A 23680-nucleotide genomic window follows, 5' to 3' on the forward strand; every position below is an offset into this window, starting at 1 on the left:
TCAGTATCTGACTGATTTTTCTTTAATTATCTATGACAAGTTCTTTCATTTATACCAGAACTTACACAGCAATCTAACAGGATTTAATTATTTGAAATAGTTAGTTTGGTACCTTAAGTTTAAGTGTGTGTATGTGTGTGTGTGTGTGTGTGTGTGTGTGTGTGTGTAGATACACACATAAAACTGTCTGACCCTTTCTCCGCAGGATCCTTCTCTTTCTCTGTGCTGTCAGGGAAAGTCATGTTCAGAGATGTCTACTACATCAACCAAGATATGTCAATCAGGTAACCTGACCTGAGTTAACATCTTTTGCTTCTCCTCGTTTCTTCTGTACTTTACTTAATGCTTGTGTCTGTGTGGCAGGATACAAGATGGCTTCCTTATATTTCGTTGGTGGAAAATGTATAACCCAAAACAGAAACAGCATGGTGAGTTACCTATAACTGTGTTCTTGAGTATAAATAATCTTATGAAAACCTACTGTAGCCTGCTGTCTGTGATAAACAATGTGCCACTATTTTGATAATCACTTTAAGCAAATTTTTGCTGGTGTTGCTTGTCAGATATAAATATTTGCTGGTTCTCTTACCTGACAAAGATGAACTGTTTTCAATCAATCAATCAATAAATAGTTTATGTTAGGAAATGTAAGTAAAATGTATTTGTATGGCAACTTTCATAAAGAAGAGGTCACAAAATGCTTTATAATAAAAAATAAAACACCATGGGACATAAAATAAGAACAAACCAAAATAGAACACATCAAATATTGACAACAGAAAAAGAGAAATGTACCACATCAGTCAAAGTAGCCGATTATCCACAGTTCAGGCATTCTCGTTCATTTATGGTCAGAGTTGGTTAAAACCTGTGTCTTGCGGCTGTAGCTCATTTGGTAAAGCAGTCGTCCACAGACCACAGGGTCTGTGGTTCGATCCCCGCTCTCGGCTACATGTCGAAACTTCCTTGGGGAAGACACTGAACCCAAAGTTGCTCCCGGTGGGTCAGGTGAGCACCTTGCACACCATTGGTGTGTGTGTGTGAATGGGAATAAACATTGCAAAGTGCTTTGGATAAAAACGCTATATAAGTACCCATTTACCATTTTAGCATTCTACAATCTTGGTGCAACAGTAGCACCCTTGGTTTTAAGCCTGGTGCGAGGCACAGCCAGTAGATTCTGGAAATATGAACTTGAATAGAAAAATGACACGTCTTGATGCTGAGTGTTAAAGTGTTGCTTTTGGCTCTTGTCACCAGACCCCAAAGCAGAAACCAGGCTTTACGTAACAGTTAATGGCTTTGAGTTTCACGTCTACAATCGCACCGATCTCTACGCACGGCTACAGGAGACCTTCGGACTAGAACCTACACTCATAACACTCAAAAAAGATGAAGAGAGGGGACGAGAAGGTAGAAATAAGACCCTCGAAAGGTACGATCAAGGTCTTTTCTAACAGATTTCCATTGTATTAAATGTTGGTGTTGTTTACCTTAGAATAATATAAAATGTCCATGGGTAAAGTGCTTTGATAATATGTACCATCCTAAAGTACAGCGTAAAAATATACTGTACTTGCAGGGTAATTGCTTAGTAAATAGTTTCTAGTGTATTCTAATTTGAAAGACTACTATCAAGGGGTAAGATTTTTTTTTTTTCCAGAAATGACTTTTAAGGAGCACGTTTAGAGAAATGGTTGGGACTGCAGAAAAGCAGAAATGAGCAATTTTCAGTGAGATGATTGATGAAATGAGATTTGATGGCAAAATCTGAGTGAGCTGCATATGAAGTTCCCCTTTTTTTGTTGTCTCCATTTCCTGAATGCATTAGAACTCCAGAAACTGAATAGAGCTATTGTTATTTTCCAGTGACACTCAAATTTTTCTGTGGTAGCTTGATTTGTAACAGAACAAATTTTACTAAGACTAAATGTCTTTTGGTCCTTACATAGTGTGAACATCCAAACAGAAAATCCAGACACCACATCATCTTGGCGCTCCCTCATTCCTGTCATTAAAGTTAACATCAGCACTGTAAGTACCTGTAGGATTCAACAAAATGTAGTCAGGAAGCTAATTAAGCAGCAGGATTTCAGATACTCAAGATCAATGATTAGAAAAACTGGTGATTTATTTATCAATTTTTTTTATGGCCTTGGTTTTTTATTTTGTTCTCCTGTAGGGTCGTTTGGCATTTGGGAATCACCACCTCCCCCAGACTCTGTGTGTGAACTTTGAGGATGCCTTCCTGACATATGCCACAAAGCCTCCGTCCAGCCACCTGGACCAATACATGCACATTGTCAAAGGGTCACTGGAGAATGTACGCGTCATGCTGGTTCCCAGCCCACGTTACCTGGGCATGCAGAATGATGAGTAAGTTCCAGTAGTTTGCTTTACTTTGCAATATTTGCATTTATTAAATCATTTATAAATAAAGCACTTAAAATTATTTAAGTGCTGCTGTAGAATTCAGCTGTTTTCAAAGTCTGTGAGCCAGGAGGTCATGCTGTTTATATTCATGGGTGAAATTCATACAAACCAAATAGTAAAAGGATTAAATAAATATAGCAAACTGAAATTATATTTGTAACTTGTGTCCTTAGTGCTAAAACTATGTTCTTTAACTTTACCTGAGATTATTTCTCATTTTAAGATTATTTACTTCACAATTTTTCTTACCACTCAAGCATACCATAATAACAGTTTGGAATAGATCTGAGCATTGCCCTCAATATTTCTTCCCAGTTATCCTGCAATATATATTGCATTTTGTGAATCCTACTGCATTTAGTTTGCTGTGAATATGAAGTGAACCCTTCTTAAGGGCTGAAGCTTTTTGATATAGAAGAAAGGTTAGGATTTGTAATTGGGCATTTGACAATTTCATTTGATGCCAAAATGTTGGGACAATGCCTGATTAAACCTTCCCATTTCTCTTCTTTTCACTTGGCTGCTTTATCTGTATTGTGTATTGAGCAGGAGTGCTGGAAGCCAATATCCACATTTTATGTGAATGAAATTGCGTTAACTCAGGGCTTAAAGAACCACACTCAACATACAGCATTTTGTGACCACAACCTCTGGGAGAGCCAACAGTCATTTTAACCTCAAGCAGTCCTTGACATATCTTTATGCTTTATTGGAAAGCTTTAGTGAGATGAAGTAAAAATATTTAAGAGGAAGGACACTGCCAGCTTATAAAACTAAATAAGTGTTTTCATGTCAGCATGAATCTTCATTGCAGAATAAAGATTAAATTCTTGCTTGATGATTCTTCTTCTAGACCTCCCAGACTGATGGGCGAAGGCTTTGTTGTCATGCAGTCCAACGATGTAGACATCTATTATTACCAAGATGAACCTGGTATGAACACATGACAAGCACACAGATGGTTCAAAAATGTAAAAAAACAGCAACGATACTATAACAACAATACCGATTGTATGTTTTTTTTCTTAACATATTGACTGAGAGATTGACAGTGACTGGCTGGTAATAGATAGAATATTTTTTTTATTTATGAAGTGCTTTTAAAGACAGTCAAACACACTTTACAGAGCTAAGTAATTAGTATTGATTTTACATAACAAAATGTACATCGAAAATAAAAGATGTTTACTCAAAAAAATAAACTAGGACCGGACATTAGTTCAAAAACTCATTTAAAACTGAGTTTTGAGTGCTTTTTTATGTCTTTATGTTATGGGGAGAGAATTCCAGATGGTGGGGGGCAGTGTCATTCCAGGTTTGATTCTTATTCCTGTGGGAGATAGAATGGTGGTCTGAATCAGTGGATTACAGGTTTCTTATTGGGGGGTTATAGTGAAAGAGATCAGAAAGGTATGATAATTCCATATTGGGCTTCGAGGGGACCTAAATTGGATGCATTAAGTATAGAAAGCCAGTGGAGGTTGCGCCGAATATGAAAAGCTGGACAAAGTTTTGAAGGTTAACCAATGAGGATGGTATGCTGTTAATCGAGTCTGGATGTGCATGTCTTTGCAGGTGAAAATGCTAATGTCTATGTGTTGTCTATTTCCAAAGAGAAATTGTTATTGGATTTTGTGAGGGGAATTTTAGCCAGTTATTATTATTTCAGATAATAATCTTTTCTAATAATCTTTGGATTCAAAGGCTTTGTGTATAGTTGTTTAACATCTGTTTGTGTGTGCAGGTCTGGTCCCTGTGGAGCAGGAGAGCGGGGAGGAGGCCGAATCATGCAGTGAGGGTGATAAGCTCCAGGATTTGCCACCATGTTGGGGTCTGGACATAGTCTGTGGTAAAGGGACTGACTTCAACTATGGGCCCTGGGCAGATCGCCAAAGGTCTGTCTAAAAAAACAGAACAAAAAACAAAGTAATCAAGATTATCAATTAACCTCAGCATTAAAAATTGCCTTTGTTTTGAAATTAAAACATGGATATAAATGCTGCTAAAGGTTTGGCAAATATTAAAATACCAGTAAAAACTGCACCCTTGGTTTTGAGATTTGATTAATCTGAGCTGTTCCTGGTAGCTTTTGAAAAACTCACCTTAGACATTAGCCAGTCCAATTGACGTGTGTGTATGTGTGTGTGTATTTTTAATGCCTTTTAATTTGGCCTTTACAAACCTGCTGGTTTTGCATTTAGATGAGCATCTGTACCTTTCTCAGGGACTGTTTGTGGAAGTTCTTCCTTCCGGCTGATTACCAGGCCATGAAAGTGACCGAGGTTGCCCAGCCAGGAAAACCAAGACAGATCCAGGCCTTTGAACTCCGCATGAACATCATAGCTGACGCCACCATCGATCTGCTTTTTACTAAAAACAGGGTGACTTTTGCTCCCTCTCTTGTGTGCCTTCTTCTTTTTCTTTTTTTTTCCTCTTTTTTGCCAACACCTTTGATTTTTCTTCCTCTCTCTGCTGCTCCCTTTGTCATTGTATCTATTCTTCACCATGTTTTAGCTATTGATATTTGTTTTATGCTTTTTAAAATGTTTATACTGAAGCAGTGCAGGGATTTTTACAAAGCTAAGTATGTGAAGTGCATCCTCAATAAAAACATAAATGCACGTTAGATAAAAAACATTAAATGTTTTGAATCAGAAACGATTTTCATTTCATCAGCTCTGTGGAACACATTTTTGTTCAGATTAAATGGGTTTTCCTTTATTTTCAAGGCAGAAATGCACACTCTGCATTCATTTGACAGCATGTGTGATTTCTGCTCTGTTTGCTCTCTCTCTCTCTGTCTCTCCCCATCCTAATCTGTGTTACTAGGAAACCAATGCCATCCATGTGAATGTAGGCGCTGGTTCTTACCTGGAAGTCAACATCCCCATGACTGTAGGAGACAATGGTAAGTGTTCCATAGAAATAAGACCAGCAGGTCAACATGCCAGAACTCGCATCATTCATTTTGGCAGATGTTCCACTGCCTCAAGGACAGTTGTTCACATAAAAGCACACAACAACTCCAAAAGATTTGTATGTGGATGTGTATGTATGTGATCATCCTGTGTTTCTCAAAAGTTAAGATAACCACAACTTTTATAGTAATTAATATGTACAAGGTTTAAGGAGTTTGTTGGTCAGAAATCAAAATAGTTACAGAGCACTCAGTAATAAGGATACATATGTATATCTTTTCTCCCACTGGCCATTAAACTGTATAACTTATCTTCCTTCTGCAAGGGGTGTTTGTCTGGACCTGAAACTAGGTCTATGAATTGGACAATCTTGTTCCCTTGTCACATTTATCAGAACTGCACCTTATGCTTAATCTGAGCATGACCATACTCACAGTGACAAAGCTGAAATAATCACTTCTAGAGTGTTTGGTCAAATTCAAAATCAATACCAAAATACTATAAATAGTCTTGTTCAATCCAGGGACTCTGTGGGCAAGATATAACAGAAGTGTGGAGACCCCCGTGATTGAGCTGTACATCACAGAAAATAGCTTTCTTTATGAATCTTAATTGTGTCATATGGTCATAGACCAACTATTGACCATCAGTGCAGAACTTTGTATGTCATTCTATCATCACTGTTCAGTCATTCATTTAACTGCATATCACCTCAGTTTATTGTAAACCCAAGTTTACATTTTTGTTGTGTTTTGTGGTTCTTTTCTGGTTTCTGGTTCTTATGGAGAATTCTAGTAAGTATCAATCATGTATGTCACCTTTGTCCAGAACATAACACCTAACTTAAGGGAACATTTGCATTCTCAACACTGACAACCAGTTATAGAGATATGGGTAATCAATAATTACACTGAACAGGTGCTATTTGGCCGGTCATCACTCAGGTTTCTCCATTGTCCCTAAATATGTTGTGAACATTAGAAGTTTTCAAGTTTCACTGGTAGAAACACTAATGGCAAGAACTCAGCTGCACCTTTAGGTTTCGAAAAGTGATGGCCCTGCTCTTCTGCTTTCTATCTTTTGGCATCAGGCTACTCTCCCACTATCAAAGGTCAGTTGCTTCATGTGGACACCACCAGCAGCATGCAGTACAGGACTCTTCTGGAGGCTGAGATGTTAGCTGTAAGTTGTAGACAATTAAGTAAGAACATTTACAGTTGACTTTGAAGAGACATTTGAAAAATGACCACTTTTTAGCTGCCTCAAGATGCATAAGAGAAGCGATCAAATGCATGTCCAACTCACATATACGTAGTAAGTGCACTTTTAAAAGTGAAACTATGTCCTGCCTCTGGCTCATTTTCAGTTCCACGTGATAGCCAGTTACCCTCAGGTGTGGAACATGCCTCAGTCGTGGCAGTGTGAGATTGAGGTATACAAAGCCACCTACCACTTCATCTATGCCCAGAAAAACTTCTTCACTGGTGAGCCCTCCAGCAAACACACATGCACGACTATCAGCATTTTTGGTAGCTTATGGCCTCTTTCCCATATGAAAACAGATATAATTGTTTTGTTTACGACACATGGAAGCCAATGCAGTGGCAGTCGTCCAATAGATTTGGCATCAACATGCCCAGTTGCTTGCATTGCTTGCAAGTCTGAGTAATCTGTAGAGTATAAACCAACTTTGGGCAAAGTCTGGAGAAGATCCGGATTCCAGGATGTGTGAAAGAGGCTTTAGTAACATCATACATTTATCATTTGGAGCTGAGGATTTTGAAACTAAATGAACCAGTTTTTTCTTTTTAGATTTAATCCAGGACTGGGCTAGTGACAGTGCCCCAGACATCTACTCCTTTGTGCCCTATTCTTGGAAGTTCAAGATCCTCTTCCACCAGTTTGAGATGATTTGGGCTGCAAACCAGCACAACTGGATTGACTGTTCCACAAAGCAGCAGGAGAATGGTACAACATTTTCTCCTCTGAATGCACATACAACCAAATTTTGCACGTTGTCCCATTGATCTTGAAGAAATTACATTAGTTAGCAAATTATAATAATAATTGAGTGATGTAGTAGTGTTAGTTTTTGAAGTGTATCTTGCTTTCATGGTTCATAGCTAGCACCTCTACAAAAAATACCCAAACAATCCAAACCCAGCTATGAAGTTAGTCAATACTATAATGCCTCTTTAACACTGGAAACTGCCCATGACAGGATACCATGACTTGATTAGGTGGTAAAGCTGTATGTTATACAGTATATACTCCACTTAATCCCTCAGCAGGGCAGACTAATCAATTACGTTATTGATCTTCTATAGTGTACCTGGCGGCGTGTGGCGAGACGCTCATTATAGACTTCACTTTGCCTTTCAATGAGTTTGTTCCCACCACCTGCCATACGCGGTTCAGTCTGAAGGTAAGTTATGCCTTAAGTGAAAATGATTTGCTCCCAACAATAAATGTCTCTTGTGTCTATTTTGTATTTGAGTTTTTCCTGTTTGGACAGTAAATCTACCGATGAGTGCACTGAACTGTATGCTTTCATATTAGTTATTTAAGATGCTTCGGCTGTGCACCCTCAGATGTGAACAGTTTAACACCAACTCTGAATATTGCGGGTGCATGAAAGTATGTGCGTTTTTTCCTCTTTAGGCAGAAGATACAGACATGCGACTGTCCCTGCCAGAGTGCCACCCGAGCCGCTACCCCCTCCTGACCCTGGCCAAAGACTACCAGAACGTCAAGCTGCCCTCGGATATGTTCATGCCTGGGGAGAATCAAGGCGCTCCTCCTCCCAAGTCCACTAAGTCTCGCTGGAGGAACATCACCTACGCAGAGTGAGTTAAACCTGGGATTTATTTGTCTCTAGTTGTGGGCAAAAAGTGAGTGTGTTAGTAAGGAGCAGGGTGATTCATCATGGTAACACTGACTCATATCAAAGCTTAGTTAAAATGGAAATGTTGCCAAGGGAGTAGGTGGTAATTTTAGGGGAATTTAATAGCTTGTCTAATAGGACTGTTTAATTTTGGATTGTGCTGTGTTCAAAAAAGCTTTCTATTTTGTGCCCGTAGTTGTGAGAAGAATTGTTACATTTTTGACCAACTTGAGATATAGATAACCTCTCTGCCTTTTTTTTTTTTTTTTTTGAGGATGCATCGGTATTGTGCAAGTGTTCTCTATTATAACTGTTGTTATGTAAAACATTCCTCCACATATATAGTCTTGTGTGTTTTGAAGAATATAGCAGAGCAGGGTTTTTTTTTTTTACTTTGTAAGTGCGACCCTGAAGGTCATTGAAAGTTATAGAAGCTTTGCTTGTTCTGTACAAGATAATTTCTTGCGTATTGCCCAAAGGCATAGAATACTGACTGTACTAGACCACTTGCCCTCCTGGGAGGTTATGATCAATTCCTGTTTGGACTGGTGCACTCAGTGCTGCAAAGAAACTAGGCGCGACCTATTTACTCTCTCTTGCCTCTACTGTATGTCTTTGAGTTGAATGGTTCACAAAGCAAAAAATGATCCTGAAAATTTACTTGAAATGATGGTATAATTATGAATTATTATGAATTTTTTGAGTGTACATGGGTTTTTTCCCCCCTTATTCTTGCCTACATCAGAGCTGGCTGGCTGGATTGCTGGAGTGTTCCTAATTTCTTTCTCATCATTGACTACACTTGGCACCCCATTTATCCCCAGAAGGCTGATGAACAACTCAAGCAGTCACGTAAGATCACTGCCTCAATTTCAAATCTTTGTGTTTCTTTGTAAAGCCACCTACCCTCCCATAAGACTGTGAGCTGTGTAAAGAATTTTAGCCTACCTTCGGCTTTTCAGGCTCTTTGTCTAACTTACCTGTGATTCTATAACCAGTATCTGAGATGGAGGAATCTATGCTGTCGGCTTTGCGACCCCCTGAAAACACCTCTGTACCCCACAATGCACTGCCACGCTATACCTCTACGTCTGCCCCCAGCCGGGTGCCCACTGACCCCTCAGAGCTACCCCCTGACAGACTACATGTGGAAATGGAAATGTCCCCAGACTCTCAAATCATCCTGTATGGGCCTTTGCTCCGAGCACTGATCTCCATCAAGGTACAAAAAGTCTAGAATCACTTAATAGTATATCTTGTAGCGAATGGTCTTTGTTTTGGTGTTTTGAAATCAACGGTCCAAGTGAATAATCAATACACTCGTGGGAGATTTTTTAAATTAACACAAGCACCACAAAATCATTGGTACAAGTAATTAATGAGAAGCTTCCAATTGATTAAAAATCCACAGGAAAACTATTTTGGTGAGGACGACATGTACACAGACTTTGAGGAGGCCGTTTCCAGTCCTGTGTTGTCCAATTCAACGTCCTCTGGCCTTGGATGGTCTCCCCTGGGAATGGAGGACAGCGAACGGAAGGAATCCTCAGACATCCATCCCTTAGACCTGCGCCCTTGGGACATCACTGTTCTCATCAACCTCTACAAAGTCCATGGCCGACTGCCAATGGTAAGATTGATGACTGCCAGTAGTAAGATTGATGACAGCCATAAGTTCAGTTTAATAGTTTGATTTAAAAAAAGAGAAGCAAATAGAATATGATCAAGATAAAGAAACAATTCCCTTACTTCAGTGTGAATTACAAATTGTCAGAATGAGCACTGATGTGTTGGTATTTGACACCAAAAGAAATAAATGTGCATAAATCTGAAGCATGAAAATTATCAAGATGATGGATTCAATTTATAAAAAATTGTAGGTAACCCTACTTTATTAACTGTCAGTTGTCTCCTGCTTTGTGAGGAATTAGTTTTTTAATTTATTACACCTCCCGGCTGCATTTTAAAAAATGTATGTGTCTTTATGTTTGTGAAAACATCCTGATACATGACTTTGTGTTTGCTTACTTTCTCTGGTGCCTCTAGCACTGCAGCAGCGAGGGTCCCGAAGGTCCTTCCGGCTTCTTAGAGCGGCTGTGCTTTGAGATGAAAAAGGGTTACAAGGAGACAATGCTTCAGCTACTCCTATCTCCCATTCACATCTTTATTAGTGACAACTACCAGGTAGAAATTCAACTCTACACACTGCACTTGTCTGGTGCTCATCAGGTTGGCTCCCTGCAATTCAGAAATTGTTTAGGTTTAGCTTTAATTTGTTTTAACGGTTATAGCAGATATAAACAGTACGGCATAGAAACAAAGAATCACATATCTACTGTATTGCTGTGGTGAAATGACCATTTTGGTGTCTACATTCGGTTAAGCCAGTTTATTAAAGTGGATTAATACTGTGTGTCGCTGTATGTTAATAGACTGAACAGTCAGCACACAAATCACTGGGCCTTTAATCTGTGAAAGGAAAGTGTGGCTTAATACCTTAAACTTTCAAAATGAAGCCTGCAGTCAGTGTTGCATAATGTGAAACATGCTCTCGACAGTCGCATTCCTGTATAGGAATCTGCAAATCTTCATGTTTAATAAACTTAAATAAACTAAATAAACTTTAATATATGGATAAATAATGTTTTAGCATCACAGTTCCTCTTTATTTTAACTAACACGTGTTATTTTGTTATGTAAGCTAAGTGTGTTGGTGTGATTCTGGTCTTCCACTTGCAGCGTCCCACATCAGACGGGGTGTTGAGGGACGGCCACCTAAGTCTCTCTGGTCTACAGATGAGAGCCCATGCCATGTTCTCTGCTCAAGGTCTCCCCTTGGGCAGTGACACACTAGAGTACGCCTGGTTAATCGACATGCAGGCTGGGGGGCTCACCGGCAGGGTTACTGTTCCACAGGTGGGTGTGTTATTGCTTGATGTAACTGAATGTATTGTTTTACAAAATACCACAATTATTTTACAGATATTAAGGACTTTCTTTGTGCTTTGTCCAACTACATGTTTTCTGTCTTTATTTTAGTTATTGTCTTTAGACTCAGTCTTACTTTAGTTTTTTATTCTCTGCATTTATCATTTGTGGGCCTAATTATTGATGCACTAAATCACAAATGTGGCTCTGTGCAATTGTGTTTATTAGTTGGCCAGTATAATAGAGTGGGGTGAGACCTTCGTTTTCCATGTTGTGTCTCGAGAGTTTCAACTGGAACAACCCAAGCCCTCCATCATCTGCCAGCACGGCGTTGACCGTCGCATCTGCGATGCCAAGGTACAAATATTGTGTCTACTGTACTATGAATGGTCTGGGCCACATTTATTTGCAAACTTTCATTTGCTTTTCTGTAGCTGTCTTTGGTTTAAACTATTTAGCAGCCATGTGTCTTAACCTCACACTGGAAGCTACTGAATTTGCTCATTATGGCTGCTGGCTTTTTTTTTTTAAAATTGAATTGTAGTCAAAAATGTCAATTGTGGAAAAAAAAATGTGCAGATGAACAGAGACCACTGAACTTTTATGTATTAAAATTAAACCCAGAAAGCATTATTTTACACAGAAGCCGAAACTGAACCCCCTACAATACAAAATAATCTCTATCTCTAATAATCTCTAATCTAAAATGTCTTGTTTGTATGCAAATACTTACAATGATAATTTTAAAACTCCAGTTGAGAGCTCTTATTACCTTCTGACAACTGAGCAGTTGTGGCTACAGGCTCTGTAGTGGTATGTAAAGACAGACTAAATTTAAAATGGTTTGCTTACAACATTGGAAAGTTTCATAACTTTTGTTTTTCAGCTGAGCTGTCTGCCAGGTCACTGTCGCACATCTGAGGAGCTGAAGTACACCATGACCCGACTAGCAATTGATGGAGCTGACCTCTTTATTGTTGAACATGGCTGTGCTGCTAACATCAAGGTAATTTTCACCAGCTATTTATGTACTGTAGCTACTGTAGAAATTGTTATAACAGATCTTTCATTTTAACTTTCACTATTTCTGTCCAGACGGGTATTATTCGTGTTGCCAACTGCAACCTGCACAACCAGGCAGTGGGAGAGGGCATCAGCGCTGTGGTGCAGAACATAAACATTCGGCAGTACATTGAACAGCAGCAGCACAGCGAGGCGACCAGGCTACAGCCAGCTGGACAGGGTCAGGCTCCAGGTCAGCCGTTAGGTCTTGGTCAGCCCCCTTTGTTGCGACGCTCTGTCTGGCTGGAGGCAGGTTCAGTCAACCTGAACCTCATCACAGCTGACATTGCCCTGGCTGCCGACCACCCCGCCAAATGTGACGTTCAGAGACATTTTCTGGAACTACATGATGCTCAGACCAAAAGGTAAAAAACACTCTGTGTGTGTGTTTCGGTATATTTGTTTCTGCCTAAGCGTTTTATCAGCATTTTGGCATTTTTTTCTACTGTCACTGACAGTTATATTATTTCAGATTTTGCATACAGGTACTACCACCCTTTATTTTTATTATTATTATTATGATTATTAGTGTTAAAACTCAGAAGTGACTGTCACTGTGCTGGTTTTGCAATGTTCTCGGTTCAGATCTGGTTATTTAGTTGAACAAGCCATCCCAAAGAGTATTCCATCAGCTCCACCACGAACAATGCTTGTAGTCTTTGACTTGTTGCAAAATGAAGTCATCCCCAATCAGTTTGTTACCCAGAGGAAATGGATCGCTTCGCTTGGATCCAGACAACTCAAACTGTGACTCATAAATTCAGATTTTATTCCAGTCATCCAAATTCAACTGTCTGTTGACCACTGGCCCACTGCTACCTTTACTTCTGATCTGCCCAGGAGTTGGGCCAAGTGCTATGCTACAGTAATACATTTTACATAGTAATTCTAGCTCTCATAAAAGTCTGCAGGAAGCTATTATTTGTACAGATGTTATTTTCAGTTGTGTAACTGGAGATGATGTTTCCTATTACTATCACTAAATAAACAATGTCTAAGAAGTGGTAGAATATATGCATATCTTATATAATTATGATTATCTTGCTCTTTGTCATAGTCTATGATTCACTCTACCTCTCTCTGTCTCCTCCTAAGACTCTGGTTTCTATGGCCAGAAGAAACTGGCATTCGAAACAAGCGCAACAGAAGCCGCTGTGGCTGTCTTGGAGGCTGCAGGTTCTTCGGAGGCACCAACATGGGCCTAGACTTCTTCAGGCTTGAAGAGCTGACACCGTCCTCCTCGTCTGCATTCTCCTCCTCCGGCACAGAGTCTGACATGTGTTATGGCCAGTCCTTACTACAGCCTGGAGAGTGGATCATTACCAAGGAAACACCCAAAGTGGATGGTATGGGTTTTTTTAACATTTTCCCCAGGACTGCAATTCTTCCCCCAATTCTTGCTTTAGGGATTTCTTGTGAAACACACTCACAACAAAGAATTGTTGTATCCATAATGCTTTCATTTTGTGCTAAATCACCCAGAGTGAGATTGTGATTGAGATCTTTTGTAGGTGTGGATATTGTGTTGTTATGGTCATATCCGCAAAACTAAGAGACCATTTAGCTACCTAAGAAAACTGTATGCAGAAGGTTTAAATGTTGACTGAAACATATGTTGACAGAGATTACAAATTAAGTAAACTTTAATATAGTCAAAGCTCCAAAAATCAGGATTTAGTACTTAAGTGTGATTTGTCTCCCCCTACTGTTAATTAGTGTAATGTGACGTCTCCCATCCACCACATACTGTATGTGTTAATCTTACTTGGCTAGTCGCTAATTGCTACGAATATGCTAAAGCTAAACGTGGCTTTGTGTACACTAACCGCTCAGCTTAAGTTTTAACATACAGTATGTTAAAGCTAAGCAAGTTCCTCTGTACTAGTATCCTAAAAATAGATATGCGTCCTGTAAGCCATTCCAATTTCAGATGTCAGTTATGTTGAACTAAAGGTAGTGAACAGAGGAGCTCACAAAAGTATCTGATTTTATTTTGTTTGCCTTTATGACTTCATAAAAATCTACAATTGTGTGAAATATCAGTCAAATCAATCATAGGTCAATTGAAACATTAGATTGCAGGCTAAGAGCATAATTTTTCTTCCCTAAAGCTAAATGTAAAAAAATATCCCCAACATGACATAAGGTTGATTTAAAGAGTTTATTCCTCATATTTTCTTAGGGAGAGTTGTTGGACTAAAAACAGATACACATTCACCATGCCTGCCTCCTGAGGTCCCCGAGAGACGTGGTCAGCAACACCTCAGTCTCCAAGTGCCCCAGCGCTCCCACAGCTCTGCCTCTTCCTCTGAAGAAAATAGTTCCTCTAGTGCTGCTTTGCCATTGCTGGCAGGAGAGAGGGACTCCCCTTCTCCAAGTACAGAGGAGCGCATGTTCCCCATGAATGGAAAAAGCCCCGGAGAGTGAGTCCAATGTGACAGGTTGTTTAATCTGTGGCTATATTTGTAAAATGCGATGTAATGCAGGAAGTACCACTAACAGTTTTTGGCACCACAAGTAAGATTTTTAGCCTGGGTTTAATTATTATAATTATATTCATGGATTTAATTAAAATTATATTCACGTAATTTTAATGCCCTCAAACAGTCAGTATATTTTTTTAATGTTATATTTTCCCCTGTTACCATAGTACCATAGGGGAGGTTCCTGAGGTCTCACCAGTCTCACCCAACAGCTCCCAGGACCGCTCCTCTGTGCGTTCACCGCTCACCTCTCCCCTCAAGCGCCAGTCGTCTGTACACTCAGGCCGTCTTGGCAGTACCAAGAGCCTATCGGCTGCGGTCTTTGCCGACAAGCCTCCACCAGTCCTGTCTGGAGGGGTCCAGTTCAGCAGTGACGTTTCCCGCAGCGACGAGAATGTCCTGGATTCACCTCGCCAACGCAGGAGCTACGGCTCCTTTCCCTTCACTCCATCAGCAGATTCCAACACTTTCCACCAGTACCGCTCTGCAGACTCCAGCATGTCAGTGGCTGACAGTGAGGCCTACTTCTCCGCTGCTGAGGACTTTGAGCCGATTAGCAGCGCAGATGAGGGTCCAGGGACATACCCAGGTCGCAAAAGGAAGCGGAGGCAGCAGATGCAGCAGCCCCAGCAGCCCCCGTATCACATGGAGAACTACAGGTCAGCTAAGACAATATTATACTGTAGAAAATGAAGGGTGGAATATTCTGCTAATTATGCTGGGCTTCGGTGTAAATCAGAAAAGTTCTCAAAGTTAAAGAGTTTGATAATTTGAGAAGAGACTGGTTGGATGGCCTGGTCAACTACAAGGTTAAGTATAGGATTAAGATAGATTCAAGACAGCTCACAGTAACATCAAAGAGTCTTTTGTTTTTCATCTGTAAAAGAAGTTGAATTAACGTCTAGCAAGTTCTGACCTTCCCAGATTGTTTGAAGTACTTGCTTCATGAATAATGTTAAAGGTCCATTCTGATTTTAATACTGCTAAGTACAGAGAGTCACATTTTCAGGCTTTTAAATACAACACTGTATTTCAATATAATTTTCTATAGAGCAATAAAATGTATGTTTATTCTTTTAAGTTTCATGATAGCTGGAGTTGAAGGTAAATCCCATAGAGACATTTTAGCATTGAAAATCAAAAAACAAATGTATTATTGTTACTGTAACAGTAGGGTATTTAACTCATAGTCTGAACTGTTGCAGATTGGATTACAAAACAAGCTGTAAACAATTTTCCTGAATAGCATGAGAAATAACCCTTAATCTTTATGCTGTCATCTTAGCCATGATTGTAAAACATCTTGATGGCACATTATGTGGAAAACATTATTAGTGTCACTTTTTTGTTATAATACCCACCCACTTTTGAATTTCATTGTGTAAAGCAACTTGCCCTGAAGCCGAAGGCATTGCAGCTTTCATTTATTACTTTGATTTGATCATGGATGGATGGATGCAGTGCAGACGGGTTGTAGCAGATGAAATGTTTGATCTATGGGCAGCCACTTACTGCTGGTGTGTTTAGCAAATTTGATTTCAGTTTTGTTTTGCAACTACCTTGCCATTTTTCTATTATTCAAAATGTTTTCACATTGATTTCAGTGTGCTTTTTCATTGATGCAGCATCCACACAAACACAAATAATCAATTTGGCCTTATAAAAAGTTTCAACAGACACAAGCCTGAGTAATAAGTTTAATTTAAGATCATAAAACCATATACAGAGCAGAAGTCACATTTTGGCCTATTGTTTGCCCTTCTTTACACCTTTCAACCTCTCACAGTCGGAGCTCCATCTACCACAGTGTTGAGGGTCCCCTCACATACGTTCTCAATGGGGAGCTGATCACTGAGCCACGCCCCCAGCCCATGCCGCCAATATTGCCTCCACTGCCCCCCCATCCCCTGCCCAGCCACACATCGCAGGCTTCCTTTGTCTCAGCTTTGGCCATGGAAGAGGAGAGCTCAGTGGAGGCAGAAAAAACAGCCGAACCCGGACCAGTCACCCGACAGCCCCATGTCATGGCATGTTACCAGAACTACCTCGGCCACTACCAGGTAAAAGATTTCATGTTTGTCTGTAAGATGCAAGATACTGAACATGTAACTCTGAAATCAGAGAAATCAATAAATCCATCACTTTTTACAATTTCTCTGAAAGTACTGTACATTTGTAAATTAAGTCCTTCGTTCTTCCTCTTTAGAAATACGGTTAAGGGCCTGGTGGCTCAGTGGTAGAGAATTGGGTTGGGATGCAGAAGGCCGTTGGTTCCCGCATAAAATGGTTACAGCTGATAACTTTACTTATCACTGCCAAACTCTCTCACATTTGAATGCTTAATGACTCGATTTGTCAGGTCTCAAATTGGTCTGTCAAGCAGCCCACCAATAAAAGGACCTCCAAGTCTTCTCTACATCGCCCCCTAGATCTGGATACTCCAACCAGTGAAGAAAGCTCTGCCTCCTTTGATCAGCTCTCTGTGCCCAGCTTTAAGGTGTTTGACTAAACTTTATTATTAAAGTTATTATACATTGTTTAAAAATGGTATGTGTACATCCCAAATAAACCTTGTACTTCACTTATAAGGAGTAAATGTTTGGTTTTGCATTGCAGATAATAAAGCAGGGCCTCTCAGCCAGCTCTTTACTAGACAGAGGAGTTCAACTAATGGGGGAGAACAACAGGTAATAACATTTTTTTCACCTTTACCTTTAACTTTTATGCGTTGTACAGTTTCTCAGAAGTGAATCCCTTTACATTTCAAGCAGAAAGTGGTGTGGTGTTTGAATATTTATATGGAATGCCTTCTAAATATTCGATTTTCTTCCTATTTTTTCATAGTACACCATATACCCCGCTGGATAGGAGGGCCATGGAGAACACAGATGAGGACACAACAACAGATGACTGGACTCTAGAGCAGCCTTTAGCTCAAACCAGGACCACAGCTATTGTGGAGGTAAAGGGGGCCATCAATGTGGTTCTCACGCCACTTGTTGCCGAATCCCTGGACAGGTAACAACCAGACTTACTGCATTTTTTATTTTTATTTTTATATAAATATCTATGTATTTTATACATATCCTGCTTTTTTTGGACTCCATCTTCAAGTTTTGATCTCAGTTTGGAAAACAGGAAAACATTACTTAAAATTAAACCCCAATGCTTGTCTCAGTCTTTCTCACACTGTACATTATAAGTTATTTATTTATTTTCTATATTTTAGTTATTATAATTATAAGTTGTTTTCTTTTTTTTAAGCCTAAGGCTAAGCTTTGACCTTAAGGCACTTTAATCTTTAGGGCCACAGCATCTTCGTTCCGTTTCAGATCACTTGCTTCTGTGCTATAGAGTCTGATCTATCTAGTCTTTCTGTCTATGTTTGGATTGTTTCAGGTACATTGAGTCCATGGTCCACTTTGTCAGTATCCGTCACCCTGCAGCCATTCTAGACGACCTACATGGAAAAGTCCTCAATGAAGCCTACCAGATCAGCAAGTCCACAGTCACAGAGTCTGTAAGTAAAAATGCAGAAGATAGACTAACATGGTGTTTTAAGATTTTGCACCTTCACAATTTAAAAGTAACTTTATTGCCCAGTGACTCATCCTGTTTTCAATCTGGATCCACACAGAGCCAAACAGGCAAGCAGGAGCACAAACTGTCCAAAACGGAAGGCACGACCCCTGGCTCCCTCAACATCTCACATGGCCAGACAGACCTGTCTGTCAAACCAGATAATGTGAAAATCAAGGGCCTCCAAGCCAACGTCTCTATTCCCAAGGTAAGCACCATGACCCTGACTAATGAGAGACCTGCAGTGTTTCTTAAAATTTCTGATCAAGAGAGCTTCAAGGGCAAGAACAGGATCACAAGCATTACTGTACATCACTGTATTTTTCATGGTTAATATATACATTACACACTGCATTACACATTATGGTTTTCTAAACTGCATTACAATAATAATATTGTATCACCTTGTAAACCTGACATTTAACTTTTTTTTTTTTTTTTTTTTTTTAAGTCTAAAAATGTGGTTTTAAACGAGTGGGGTGACGCTTCGACATAATCGACAAAATGGATTACAAAAATATGTTGATTTACAAAACATGCATAGACGTTTGGCAAGTTGGGCTAGAAATTAATGGCCCACAAAGATTCTGTACCCTGAACAATTTTGGGACGATAAAGAAATTGCCTCAAAGTGTACGGATTTAGTTAATAAAGGTTAACTAAAAACACGAAAATAAAACTATTGGTGTTATGAAATCACTGGATATGAATTTTTCTTCTACTGAGATTAGTGAGTAAGAAGAAATAATCCAAACACTAGTTAAACTATCAGAAACGTGCAGAAAGCGATCATCTGCTGTGCCCGCAGTTCCCCATCGAAGGCCATGCGTTAACGTCAACAAGCTTGTTGGCTAATCGCTAACTGCTATGAACATGTTCGGTTACATACACCTAAAGCTGGAAGTTATAAAAAGCTGTATGTGCTGCACTTAATGCCATAACTGTTCAACCAAATGTGCCACAGGTTCTGGTGGAAACTGACACAGTCACACCCCCAAACCAAGCAGGACCCTGTAGCAGCTGTAACTGTCAGCAAAGAGTCCTCAACCACACCAGACAGAGGAGGACAGGGATCCGTAATAGCGACTGAATTAATGTTCATTCTTCTATTCTGTTACAGTAGTTAAACTAAACTGAACTGTTTACTGAGGAAATGTAGATTGCACCACATTCCTTTAACTTGAATGGACACAGCAGATCATGGTCCGCAAGTTGATTTGGCTCAGTTTTTATGCCGGATGCCCTTCCTGATGCAACCCTCCCCAATTTCTACCCGGCTTGGACCGGTACTATGTTATTATATTATGTTATATTATTATATATTAATTTAAAATTTAATTCATCAAAAAGATTGTTGACAAAAAAAAAATAATTTTTTTTGGGCACAGCCCTATATGTAAATTCAACCCAGTCACATTTGTGGATCCCTAATTTCGCTTTTTAAACGTAATTCTTGTGGGAGTTTACTGTTCTTTATTTTTTTTTCTTTTATTTTTTTTCATTTTCTTTCTGTGCAGGTCAACCTTTGCCTCCTGCAGGCTTCAGTAGAAGAAGGGTCACCGTCTTGCTCCAGTAAGTGTGTCACGCACGTGTCACTAGTGGCGCTGTGCTTTGACAGGATTGCCACCCAGTTCAGGATGAACAGGTAATGCCTCATCTAACCAACGTGTCATTGTGTGCACAGTGAAGTTTTTTCTTCTTATTTATTTATTCATTTAATTTTTGATGCCTAAAACCTACTCATTTTACTACTCATTATCTCACACCCAGTAGAGGTCATAAGCTTTGTATTTTTATTTTTTTCTTTCGGTGCAAGTGATTAGAGTACCTTTTTTTTTTTTTTTTTCCCCCAACACTGACAAGTACATACAACCAGAATACAAACTCAGATTTAATTTTGTTTTGTTTTTTTCAGGGGTATTGTAGAAGAAACTCCCAACACCACAGAACATGGGCGACCTTCTGTCATGTTGGAGAAGTATGCGTCAGCGACCAAGATGCAGCCTCAGTCATCTGGCTCTTTACGCTCCAATGCCGGCATCGAGAAAGGCAAAGAGATTGCTGCAAGGCTCAACATCCACCGTATTCACAGCCAGCTCCGAGGCCTCGACTCTACTGGTTGGTTTAGTAAATGAAAAGAATTTTAAAGTTGGATACTAACCTTTCATATAACTTACCGTCTGCTTCTTAATGTGCTGCAAGGGTTACCCCTTGTATAATGTGGAAAAGTATAGTAGTAAAGTGTAGTAGCTCTAATTATTTTTCTACGAATTTTGTTGTCCTGTAGACATCGGCACATCTGCCATCACAGCCATTCCCTTTGAGAAGTCCAAAGTGCTTTTTGGCCTGGAGGAAGTGGAGGAGTTTTCACTTGTGGATGAGACAGATACTCACACTGCAGCAGGCGATCTGGGCCGTTCTATATCATTTCTTGAGAAATGGGGCTGGATCATGTTTGAATGTGGCATTGAGAACCTCACGGTCAAAGGTGAAAGAAGAGGCGTAATTGTTTATACAGAGATGAAGAGAAATGGAAAAAAAAAAAACTTCATAAGTCATATCAAAAAGAATGTAAGGTGAAATAAGTCCTCTATAGATTTGTGACTGTATTATATTTTGTATTACAGGAGGCCGTCAGTCAGGAGCCATTCTTTATAATGCGTTTGGTGTGATGGGGTGCTCAGACAATGGGGGCAAGACTGGTATGACTAAGTCCAATGGCTCAACAGGCTCACAGACTGGCAGTGGTTACAGCACGGACGTCTCTGATGACAACCTGCCGCATGATACTATCAGCCCTCCTTCTGATGTCAATGACCACTCAGAATTAGATGACCAGGTGAGATACTTGGAATGGTCAAGTACACTTTGATAGCTAATTTGGCACATATCTGTCTTCTTAATGGGAGTACAAAATTAGTTCTTAAGTTCCCTATTGTGTTATTAACTTTCTGGGTTCCTTTTTCAAATTGACCTAAGTTAATGTGCTCCTGAATGTCAGAGTTTGCAGTTGGTCAAAGCTCTGCTCCCCTGATCTTATTGGTTATGGTACTGTCAGCCCTGTCTCACACTACAATTGTGGAATATTGTTTGGGTTTCCTATATTTTATGTGTCTATCCATGCACACATGCAAATGATGCTGCATTTTGCCCATCTTCTGATTTGAGTTTTTACACAAAATTATTACACTATTAGACTGGAACATATTTATAAGACATTGTTAAAGAGAAGAAAGAGTAAAGTAGTCAAACATGCAAAGATCCACTCCTACCTTGGATATAATTCATGATGTTTTTCAAATCTAAACTACACTGAAAATACCACAGAGAATAGCAAGACTGCAATACTGGAACCTCCTTTTTACTGCTCTCTTCTGCTCTGTAGGACGAAGGGGTAGAGTCAGATGACCTAAAGAAAGACCTCCCCCTCATGCCCCCCCCGCCCGACTCCAGCAGCATGAAACTGACCATCAAGGAGATCTGGTTCAGCTTTGCTGCTCCCACTAATGTGCGCTCGCCTTCACAGGCCATCTCCAGGTACAACAGCACTGACAGAATAACAACTAATTTACATAAATGCTTTTACACAAAGTAAATGAGTGAGTAAATTACACAACGAGAATTCTGACAATAAAAAGAAAATATAGTAGAAATATAGTATCAAACAGTAGTTGTTATTATCTGCTTGAGGATATTTTTAGTGTGTTCTACTGTAAGACTGTTGCAACAGTTGTCTAGTATTATCAATTTTGCTGACCTGTCAGACTCACAGGTCTTCAAATTGGCAGGTATATTCTGTGTTTTCATGATGATTTGTTTTTTTGAGGTAACCAAGGAGAAACAATGAAGGAGAAACAATATATGCTCTTACCCTTAGAGAGCATTACAAAAGTATACATTAACATATGTTAACTGGCAGTCTGAAAGAAAAGACAAAATGTATTTCTGAATGTGTTCATAAAGGGGGTAGTAAGAATTAAAGCTGCTCTGACTCTGGTTGCAGGCAGCTGAATCTGCTCAGCACAGCCACACCTGCAATTGGAGCGTGGTTGGTTCCCATCGACCAGCTCAAGTCTTCTCTGCGTAAACTTGACATGGAGGGCACGCTGCGTGTGTGTGCTGTAATGGGCTGCATAATGACAGAAGCTCTTGAGGTAAGTACATCTATAGACCTAAACAAAAACACTTTAGTAAACTTTAATCAAACTCCTTAAAACCACATCATTCACAGCATTGTCTTAACCGTTTAATTTTATTTCCCAACAGAAAAAGACCATCCATATACCCATCCGAAGCAAGTACAACCGTGTTTCTAAACGAGCTAGATACTTACATGAAAATCCATCCTGTATGCTCTGCAACATCCTTCACCGCTATCTGCAGCAAGCAGACTATTCTGTCATAGACGAGGCTACTATGGTTAGTGCAAGGCCATATTTCTTCTTCCTTTAACTATACAAACCTTACCTGCGTGACAATTTAATAATAAAATAAAGTTACGTGGTCTCATTTGGAGCCAACTGTACAGATAACAACTGGCAATTATTATAAGTGGTCTAAAATGCTTTTGGCTCCCATTACTGGTTCATCCTGAACTTACACATTTAATGAGTCCTTTTCCAATCTGAAAACGTGGCAACAATTTTGTTCTTTGCTCTTATTATTTATCACAGAATGATGGGGTTCCAGCCCTTGTAACTCTAAAGAAAGGTTTGGTAGCTCTGGCTAGACAATGGATGAAATTCATCGTGGTAACTCAGGGCTTCAAGGCAATTGGTCTAATAAGGCCCAACCAGCTTACGAAACCCAAAGAGCCTCCCCAGCAGAGCCTGGGAGAGACCATCCTTGGCTTGGACAACGGTGCTGCACTACACAGTGACACCAGTGCTGATGGAGCTGAATTTGAATTTGACGCAGGTGGGAAACTTTCAGCTTTCAGTGTTTTGATATTCTGTTGACCCACCCATCTGTTACCACAGATGGACTGTTAAACTCTTAACCTCTACTTCTTCAGTGTTTGCACGGAAATAAACAGACTGTACCACTTGCTAGCAGTGGTTCAGGAGATGAACAGAAATTACATGAGAATGGATGGATGAAAATGCATTTTAATAGCATGTAAGTGCATGGTTCTTGTAGGAGTTTTATTTTATGTAATTATTGTGAAGCCACAGTGAGTGAACACACCATGCTACTGGAGGGAGCATGCAGTCGTCCTCCGCCAAAAGAAGGCAACTCCGGTCCTGTCAGCGGAGTGGAAATCATGAGGAAACTGTCCAAGTCCCACACACACAACGAATCTGTGCTCAGGATAAAGGTACAGCATTGACAATTATTGCCTGTGTATATATAACACACACACACACACACACACACACACACACAGTGAAGGG

At 39.8% G+C, this 23680-nt stretch overlaps 1 protein-coding gene across 1 annotated transcript in view; it reads left to right on the forward strand.

The window, feature by feature from the left end:
* The window catches only part of kiaa1109 (KIAA1109 ortholog), a 65659-nt gene that overhangs the window by 4238 nt on the left and 37741 nt on the right, over positions 1-23680 (forward strand). Inside the window, exons 4-43 of the mRNA XM_067478626.1 lie at positions 206-284; positions 364-428; positions 1261-1435; positions 1953-2034; positions 2183-2376; positions 3287-3366; positions 4178-4328; positions 4658-4814; positions 5263-5341; positions 6442-6533; positions 6718-6835; positions 7164-7319; positions 7679-7776; positions 8013-8197; positions 8981-9087; positions 9234-9457; positions 9647-9865; positions 10282-10419; positions 10975-11151; positions 11392-11520; positions 12050-12169; positions 12259-12590; positions 13321-13571; positions 14408-14648; positions 14876-15367; positions 16495-16768; positions 17068-17205; positions 17325-17395; positions 17553-17726; positions 18108-18228; positions 18346-18495; positions 19805-19932; positions 20203-20405; positions 20575-20775; positions 20915-21126; positions 21673-21824; positions 22291-22441; positions 22554-22706; positions 22961-23204; positions 23456-23604. Of these exons, the coding sequence (XP_067334727.1) occupies positions 206-284; positions 364-428; positions 1261-1435; positions 1953-2034; positions 2183-2376; positions 3287-3366; positions 4178-4328; positions 4658-4814; positions 5263-5341; positions 6442-6533; positions 6718-6835; positions 7164-7319; positions 7679-7776; positions 8013-8197; positions 8981-9087; positions 9234-9457; positions 9647-9865; positions 10282-10419; positions 10975-11151; positions 11392-11520; positions 12050-12169; positions 12259-12590; positions 13321-13571; positions 14408-14648; positions 14876-15367; positions 16495-16768; positions 17068-17205; positions 17325-17395; positions 17553-17726; positions 18108-18228; positions 18346-18495; positions 19805-19932; positions 20203-20405; positions 20575-20775; positions 20915-21126; positions 21673-21824; positions 22291-22441; positions 22554-22706; positions 22961-23204; positions 23456-23604 (6662 nt within the window). The remainder of the gene's footprint in view (positions 1-205; positions 285-363; positions 429-1260; positions 1436-1952; positions 2035-2182; positions 2377-3286; positions 3367-4177; positions 4329-4657; positions 4815-5262; positions 5342-6441; positions 6534-6717; positions 6836-7163; positions 7320-7678; positions 7777-8012; positions 8198-8980; positions 9088-9233; positions 9458-9646; positions 9866-10281; positions 10420-10974; positions 11152-11391; positions 11521-12049; positions 12170-12258; positions 12591-13320; positions 13572-14407; positions 14649-14875; positions 15368-16494; positions 16769-17067; positions 17206-17324; positions 17396-17552; positions 17727-18107; positions 18229-18345; positions 18496-19804; positions 19933-20202; positions 20406-20574; positions 20776-20914; positions 21127-21672; positions 21825-22290; positions 22442-22553; positions 22707-22960; positions 23205-23455; positions 23605-23680) is intronic.

Source organism: Channa argus, chromosome 16 (assembly GCF_033026475.1).
Source record: "Channa argus isolate prfri chromosome 16, Channa argus male v1.0, whole genome shotgun sequence".
Classification (NCBI taxonomy): domain Eukaryota; kingdom Metazoa; phylum Chordata; class Actinopteri; order Anabantiformes; family Channidae; genus Channa; species Channa argus.